The sequence below is a fragment of the Phacochoerus africanus genome, chromosome 4 (assembly GCF_016906955.1).
Source record: "Phacochoerus africanus isolate WHEZ1 chromosome 4, ROS_Pafr_v1, whole genome shotgun sequence".
In the NCBI taxonomy this organism is placed as follows: Eukaryota; Metazoa; Chordata; class Mammalia; order Artiodactyla; family Suidae; genus Phacochoerus; species Phacochoerus africanus.
This window is the reverse complement of record NC_062547.1, coordinates 149,465,281-149,474,192: the sequence shown is the minus strand read 5'-3', so window position 1 is coordinate 149,474,192 and position 8,912 is coordinate 149,465,281. Positions and strand designations below refer to the sequence as shown.

Sequence of the window (8,912 nt, the reverse complement as noted above, 5' to 3'; positions counted from 1 at the left end):
ATTATTTCTCTTGTTTAAAATTAGAAAATTGTGGATTAGAAAGTCTGAATATTGTGTCGAATTAGTCAGTGGAAGATGGCATTTGAATTCAGGGATTTCATTTGCCAAAGTTTTTTCATTGAGTCAAATTGTGAAGCAGATTACATAAACTGCTATGATTATACCTCTTCCTACTGCAGTCCCTGCAGGGATTCCCACTTTACCTCAAGGTAAAGATCAAATCGTTCATCACACAGCTTAGGGCACTGTCCCGCGTGGTCTCAACTTCACTCCCAAGCCTTCTTTCTCTTTTTTTCTTAACATTTGCATGCTGTCCATTAGCCCAAGTTCCCAAAGCTGGCTGCCCTGACAGTCATATGAGAGCTTTTGAACACTCTTGGGTGTGAACTTGTACCATTATTTTAAAAGCTGTTCCCACTGGGGAAAAATGACTAAAAGGAACACAAGACTCTCTGCATTAGTGACTACAGCCTTATGAGCATCTCCATTTATCTCAAAATAAAAAGGTGGAACAGGGCACAGGGGAAATGAATCTGACTAGGAACCATGAGGTTGCAGGTGTGATCCCTGGCCTCGCTCAGTGGGTTAAGGAGCTGTGGTGTAGGTGGCAGACACGGCTGGGATCCCACATTGCTGTGGCTGTGGCACAGGCCAGCAGCTGGAGCTCCGATTCGACCCCTAGCCTGGGAACCTCCCTATGCCACAGGTGCAGCCCTAAAAAAGGAAAAAAGCTGATAAAAATCAAATTCCAGTTGAGCTTAATGTGCTTCTTGTGTTGCAAAATCCTAAGGGTGTAGGTATGTGTCTAATTATAGTTCACCAAACTCATACTTTTTGTTTTGGTTCTCCTGTCTTTTCAGTTTAGGAGCTCGGAAAGCTCTGACATCTGTTCTCTATCTTAGGGTTCAAAGCACTGTTGTCTGCTTCTCCCTGCCTCACACACATGAGTTCATTAGATAAAGCCGTTCCAGTCTCCGGCTGCGAGATGATCTCTTGAGACATCTCTGTGAGGCAGAACACGGCAGACCTCAAGGTCTTATCTCCTGTGGGCCGTCTGTTTTACCCCATCAGGCTCCTCACCTACAGCCCAATAAAGCAGACTCCCCAGCCGGCGGGAGCGGCTGGGCAGGCAGACACGGTTCCTGGAGCCGCAGACCTCGCCCTCCACGGCCTTCTCTGTCGCAGGTAGGTCTGCTGTGAGGCTGACCCATTGCCATGAGGTCACTGCTTTCTCAGGAAAAGCTGAAATTCCAAAGTGAGTATTTCTTTAAATTCAGCCGGACTTCTTGTGGGCTGAGCCAAGGGTTGGGAGCGTAAGTAGCTCTTTCTTAAATACAGAAGGAGGACTTGTCCTGATGTTTCTTTCTTCATCTGTATGTCTTGTGGACCCGGTGGCGGCGGAGGGGAAGGGGAATGGCCCGCTGCAACTGGAACTCGAGAGCAGTGGAGCAGTTCCTTTAGCGAGAAGCAGCTTTCACGTGGAAATGGGCCGTCGGTCCATGCCATGGCTTACAAACATTCTTCCGCGTTTCTTCCACAGACCTGAAAAAATGGCTTTCTTCTCATCAAGGGTCAGAGCTCTTTTCATCATTGCCTTGGTACTACCTCTTTGTTCTGGTGAGTAAACGTTTCAGTCTCAGGTGAACCAACTCGCACGTCTTAGAAAATGCAGGAAACAACTGCCATTACCTGGGAATGGAGGAGCTTGCTGCTCTGGGTGTGTGTGCTCAAAGTGACAGAAGGAAATGGGTCGTGTTGCAGATAAACACCTGTTAAAAAAATTCCCTCAGTAGACTGCTTTTTTCAATTCCCACCTTAGAAGGGTGGAGACGGGGGTGGGGGGGTGTTGAGTAAGCCGTAGAACTTCGCTGTTCCTTTACGACTGAAGACATTTTCCTCATCGCCCCTCCTTTGGTCGCTAAAGGCACAGCGCAGGGAGTAAGGATGTCGCGTAGACCTGCTGCTCTTCCTCAACAAGCCGGTTTCTTGTTTGCCATCTGAGTCCCCTAAAGTCAAGGCTTTGTGTGAGGAGAGAACTCACTGGTCCCTCTGCTGACAACTTACCTTTCTTAAAGCACAAGGTGGCGCATGAAAATTTCAGAGCATAAAGAGCTGTAAGGTGTTGGACAGATCTATGGTAGTTAAGCTCAGTACCAATGAATTAACTAGTAATGAATTCCTCGTATTAGGTGACTTCCTACAAGGCATGTTAGGTGGCATTAAGCAAGGCACTCTCTTCTCTGACAAGGATGTCTCATGTATAAGAACAAAAACAGCAATAAGAACTACGGTATTGTCACAGAAGGGTCTCGTGAGTATTAAGCAGAACTTAGTTCATTTCACCCTGTGAAATACAGTTTTTGGAATCCTGTTTCCAGATTTGATTCTGCCACAAAAGCCTCACTCCTTTTAGGGTTTTGGGGAGGCAATTTGCATAGCATTTTGCTACTAAAATATGTGGGTACTTCCCACCAATGGCGCTGTTTTCCCCCTTTCATTTTCTTTTTAATTTTCTTTGTTTCCTTTTTTCTTTTTTAGGGCCGCACCCACAGCATATAGAAGTTCCCAGGCTAGGGGTCGAATCCAAGCTGCAGCTGCTGGCCTACACCACAGCCACGGCAATGCCAGATCCGAGCCGAGTCTGCAACCTACACCACAGCTCATGGCAACACTGGATCCTTAACCCACTGAGCGAGGCCAGGGATCAAACCTGCATCCTCATGGATATTAGTCGGGCTCTTTAGCACTGAGCCACAGTGGGAATTCCTAATTTTCATTTTTTGTGTTGGTTACAGAAACTGGTTTTGCACGTTCAAAAAAAACCCGCAAAGAGGTAAGTTACACTATTAATTTTGGAATAAAAAGATAACATTTTAACTTTTTATATTTTAAATTTTAACAGCAAATTTATCAAACAAAATATACCACAGAGTAATTCTTCAAAAACTGCCCAAAAATGTGTTATTATTTCACTAAGTTCAGGAAATAGAATCTTGGCAGGCATGTAAAACCCTTTGTTATTGCAGACAGGGTAAAAATATCCCATTCCTCAATATTTTATTATTGGGCATAAAGCCTGTTATATACATGGATCTAAAGAGTTAAAGGGTATTTAAGGTAGAGTTGTTTATCCTAGCAAAACAAGAGGATTAAGGAATAATTCTCCACTTGGAGGAATATAAGAATGATGGTGTTCATATAATCAGAGTTTAAACCCTACGCAGAGGGAAGACAGTCAGCTGCGGGTCTGAGCATGTACGTGGGTACAACTGTCTACAGACGCTTAAAAAGCAGGATGTAAGAAGCACCCCCACGACTGCTTCTGTCACCTGCTACCACTGCCCTCCCTACACAGACAACCTCTACGCGGCTAGACGCACACACACACTTTATATATGCGCATACAGAGATGGTGACAGTTTCAAACTGTCATCTGTCCCGTGGGAACTTTTGAGAAAGATGGGGCAATTATAACAGATTTTGATTCATGATTTCTCTTGGTATGAGATACCGGACAAAATCTGGCCCAGGTATGAGGCACAGCAGAGCCTAAATCATACCGCTGCATCCAAGCATTTGGATGCTGGAAGAAAACAGTATTGCGGTTACCAATAGATGTAATTTTATATCTAAGCAGGTTGGAGCTATCTTGATTTTTATTGTGAAACCTCAATATAAAATATATTCCATTTTAATGCATAAGAGTTTGTATTGATAAAGAAAATTTTATTCCAAAAGGCAATTATCTGAAAAATGTTATGTTGTCTCCTTATATTTAACAGCCAGACTGTAATGTGTACAGGAGTCATTTATTTTTTTGCACCAGAGAAATGGATCCAATCTGTGGAACCAATGGCAAATCGTACTCCAATCCCTGCATATTCTGCAGTGAAAAGCTGTAAGAACACAATACTAAATAACGGCTCTCCCAAAATGATGAAGAAACCGTCAAAAAAGGATAGGAACGTCCATGTTTCTGATAGTCTAGGCACAGTACATGTATATATATTCACACACACGCATCCTCATGGATCCTAGTCGGGCCCATTAACCGCTGAGCCACGAAGGGAACTCGCCGGGCACAGAAATCTAAATGCATCCCACCACGCAGTTGGTGCCAGGAGAGAACTCCGCTGACGTGCCATCCCGTCTGCGGAACTCCATGACGAGACTGCACGCTCTCCTTCGTGCACAGGGCGCTCTGGGGCCTGGGGCACCCCACCCACCCCGCCTCCCTGCCTCCCTCACCCTAAGGGAGGCTGCGGCCTCAAGGCGCAGCCAGCGGCCTTCTTCCCACCCCATTTTCTCTCCCCGGTGTTTCCCTCATTGAGCCCCAGGTCAGCTTCTGCTTCTAGAGAGTCTCTCCGACAACCTGTCATCCTCCTCTCTCAGGTCTGGGGCGGGTTCCCAGGCTGGGGCGGGACGGAGCATGAAGAGCCCAGTAGCCCGGGGCGGGGGGGGGGGGAGGACGTGGGTGGGGGAGACCCCAGCTGCCTGTGGAAGTGTCTCCTCCTCCTACCCCACATTCAGGTTCTCCTCCTTGAGAAGCACTTGATGCAGTACTCAGGCAATTCCAACTAGTCTTTAAAAATAATTTTTCTTTTTTACAGAGGAAGGAATGAAAAGTTGGACTTTGGTTATTGGGGTCGTTGCCGGGAACACGCCTCAGCCGCACGCTCCTGATGGTTTTCATAGCAGTCGTATTTTGCAATAGATTCCACAAGCCGTGAGTCTTCTCAGTCAGGCCTTCACATTCCTGGGTGAGCAGACAGCGCCTTCCATGGCACGCAAGGCGGAATACAGAATGCCAACAATTTCTCCTACGCTAAGAACCTGCAAACGACGGATTCTTATTTTCTATGTTCAATTATTCAGTGACAGTTGAAAACCTATCTTAATTGTGTGTTTGCTAGTAGAAAACCCAATGCAACTTATAATCATGACTGTTTCAATCAATAAAATGATAAACAGTATCACCTTTATTAAAATACCTTTTCTTGAGTCAGTGGGTTAACTCTCAGGAATACTAATGGTAGGTATAATTTAAAAAAAAAAATTTCTCCAAGGCGAACAAATAATACATTACTTGGGTGCTTATTGAAAGGACAGACACTTGAGTTTCTCTTTATGCTAAAGAATCAAACCTCTACAAGAGGAATCTTGGAACCCGCATTCTCACGAGTGCTCCAGGTCAATCTTCTGATCGCAAATGTATGTGGGGCGAGAGAGACCTAAATTCTAAACCGTAGGACATCATCTGTAATTGAGTGAATTGCAGAAACTATTCCAGGATCCTGTGTGATTTCTGGGGCTTGGGGGAAAAACTGTACGGTACTTTCTTCGTTTCTCACACATCAGTCAGGAGCTAGCGGGGAGATCGGGGGACGCCAGGCAGCTCTGCCACTGCCAACCCAGCACACCCATCCACGCTCCAAGTCTGACGCTTCTCCCTTTCTCTTCGTCTCACAAGCAACAAGAGAGTGAGCACTTATCTGAGGAGACAAGTGCTCATTCAGAGCTTAATTTTCAGGGCAGAAATGTGGACTATCAGAAAGCACGTTTCGGTCTGCCACGCATGCGACAGCAGACCTGCTCCCCTCGTCAGCAAACATTTTCACCTTAAGAGAGTGACCTACATGGGAGTCACTTAGTCATTTACATTCTTTAGAAGGAATTCTAAGTGACAATTTCCACTAAAATGTACAGTTTTAGAGCCACAGTACCGAAATTCATTCAGCTACTTTCATGGCCTTTTTCATTATAAAAGATACACACACACACACAAAAAAAAGTTCAGTGAATGCTGGTGAGTTTATAGATGGATTCTTTAACTTTGTGAACATTTAAAATTTTTTTTATAATTTTTTTTTATTTTCCCACTGTACAGCAAGGGGGTCAGGTTATCCTTACATGTATACATTTAAAATTTTTAAACTATTTTATTTTCCTTGTACTCAGCATATTTTTTTAACAAAAAAAAAAAAAACCCTACTATGTGTCATGCCCTGTAAAAGTGATAGAGCAAAGGTGGAAAGCAGAAGCCAACAGTGTAACTGTTCTCTGTGTTGGTGGAAATTAGTGTCTGTTAGCGAGTGGGGATTCCACCTGACTGCACGACTACCTTCCGCATAAGCTTAGTCAGTCAGCTTCTTACATCCTCCAAGTTATGGAACTTAGTTCTTAAGCAATCTCGTTGGGGAGACAGCAGCTCCCTGGTTCAGCCATGACGAAAGTGAGCCATACAAAACTTAGTATTTAAAACCTGACATTTGGTAAGGAGAACAGAGTTTTGGGTTTTTTTTTTTCTTTTTAGGGCTGCACCCGCGGCATATGGAGGTTCCTAGGCTAAGGGTCTAATAGGAGCTACAGCTGCTGGCCTATGCCACAGCCACACCAGATCCGAGCCGCATCTGTGACCTATACCACAGCTCATGGCAATGCCGGATCCTTAACCCACTGAGCAAGGCCAAGGATCAAACCCGCAACCTCATGGTTCCTCGTTGGGTTTGTTTCCACTGCACCATGATGGGAACTCCAAAATTTCCCATTTTAAAGCAAATGTTATTTTTCATATCTGTGTATTCTCTACGTTGTGTACTCATCACCACGACCCAATGACTGAACAGTTCCTCCATCTCCTTCACTTAAAAACAAACCAACCAAACTGACACAATGTAATTACCAGCTGCCCATCTATCAAATTCTGGCAACCATCCAACTACTTCCGGTCTTTATGGATTTGCCTAATCTGGACATTACATGAAAATGAAATAACGTAATATGCATACGTTGTGCATATGAATGTAATACATTTGTAGGTTTATCTCTATCTACAAGCACATTTTGTTTTATTGCATTTTGTTTCATTGGGTTTCATAGATAATGAATTTTTTTTTATATATTGAAGTTTTGTGGCAACCCTGGGTTAAACAAGTTTATTGGTACAATTTTCTCAACAGCTTTTGCTCACTCCGTATCACTATTTGGTAATTCTTGAAATTTCTCAAACTTTTTCATTATTATTACACTTGCTATAGTGATCTGTGATAAGTGAGCTTTGATGCTACTACTGTGCCTCACTGAAGGCTCAGATGATGGTTAGCTTTTTTTTTTTTTTTTAGCAATAAAGCAATTTGTAGTTAAGGAAAGTACATGGGATTTTTAGACATAATACTAAACAGGATATAGTATAATATGACTTTTTATGTATTGGAAGGACAAAAAAACCTGTTATGTCTTACTTTATTGAAATTACTCACTTTATTGGTGGTCTGGAAGCAAACTCACAATATCTCCAAAGTAAGCCTCTGTATCTATATACATGGTAGGCGGTCTTTTGTGAATAATGTCTTTCATTTAGGACAAGGTTTTGAAGGTCCTTCCATATTGTGGCATGTTATCATATTGCTTTCTCTGTTATGAACAAATATTATCCCATCTTGTTGATATAACACATTTTGTGTATACATTCATCAGCGCATAGACATTGGATTATACCTGCTTATTGGCCACTATGAATAATGCAGCTATTAATATTCTTGGTGCTTTCATGTGACCATATATTTCTGTTTCTCATGGAGATATACCTAGGACTAAAGTTTCATGTGATAACTAACTCTAACATTTCTGAAGGAAATGGCCAAACTGTGTTCCACAGTGAGTGCACCATTTAGCATTCCCACTAGGGTTGTATGAGGGTTCCAATTTCTCCATCTTCTCATCCAAATCCACAATTTTCTTTTTTTAAAAATTACATTTATTCCTAGTGTTCGTGAATTAGTATTTCATTTTGGCTTCATTTACATTTCTCTTATGATTAACAATGTTTAACATCTTTTCATGGGCTTATTGGCCATTTGCATAACTTCTTTGAAGAAATATCTATTAAAATCCTTTGCATATTTTTAACAATTAGGTCCTTGTCTTTTTCTTTTTGATTTGGTTTTGTTCATATAATCTGGAAACTAGGCCCTTATTAGCTATATGATGTGAGACTATTTTCTTCAATTTTGGGGTTGTCTTTTTTTTTTTTTTGATAGCATCTTTTGATGCACAGGTTTTTTTTTAATTTGAGGAATTTCAGTTTATCCTTTTCTTTGTTGCCTGTGCTTTTTGTATTACATGTAAGAAATTACTGCCTAACCCAGGCTCACAAAGACTTATACCTAGGTTTCCTTCTAAGAGTTTCATAGTATTAGTTACCTGCATTTAGATCTCTGATCCATTTTGAGGTTAAGTTTCCTATATGGTGATAATTATGGGTACAAAGTTCAACTTTTGCATGTGGCTATGCAGCTGTCACACGACCATTTGTTAAAAGGAATGTTTTTTTACATTTTAGTTTTCTGGAAATTTTTCTTGTCAAAAATCAGTCAATCAAGACACTGTATTACTAGCAAAGGAATAGACAAATGAATGGAACAGAATAGAGAGCCCAGAAAGAGCCCTCCATAAATTTAGTTGACTGGTCTTTGACAAAGAAGCAAAGGCAGTGCAATGGAGTAAAGCTAGTTTTCACCAAAAAAAAAAAAAAAAAAGTACTGAAACAACTGGACATCTACATGCAAAAACAAGCTAGACAAAGACCTTACACTCATCCAAAAAGTGAACTCAAAATGGATCATATACTTTCTGTACTCTTAAATTTGTTGAGGTTAGCTTTGTGTCCCAGTATGTGATCAATTCTTGAGAATGTTCCCTGTGCACTTGAGAAGAATGTATATTCTGACTTTTTTGGATGTAATGTCCTGAAAATGTCATTAAGTCTAACTTTTTATTGTGTCTTTTAGGATCTCTGTTGCCTTATTGATTTTCTGTCTAGAGTATCTGTCCATTGATGTGAGTGGGGTGATAAAGTCTCCTACTATGATTGTATTCCCATCAATTTCTCCTTTTATGTCTGTTAGTATTTG

General features: G+C 41.8%; 1 protein-coding gene across 1 annotated transcript; it reads left to right on the top strand.

Annotated features, from left to right (window-relative positions):
* The first annotated feature begins 671 nt into the window (after nucleotides 1-671).
* LOC125126501 (sperm-associated acrosin inhibitor) lies at nucleotides 672-4,973 on the top strand. The gene is made up of 5 exons (XM_047778986.1): nucleotides 672-1,185; nucleotides 1,541-1,617; nucleotides 2,796-2,833; nucleotides 3,783-3,898; nucleotides 4,611-4,973. The coding sequence occupies exons 2-5, from the start codon at nucleotides 1,551-1,553 to the stop codon at nucleotides 4,681-4,683; spliced, it is 294 nt and encodes a 97-aa protein (XP_047634942.1). The 5' UTR covers nucleotides 672-1,185; nucleotides 1,541-1,550; the 3' UTR covers nucleotides 4,684-4,973.
* The last annotated feature ends 3,939 nt before the right edge of the window (nucleotides 4,974-8,912 follow it).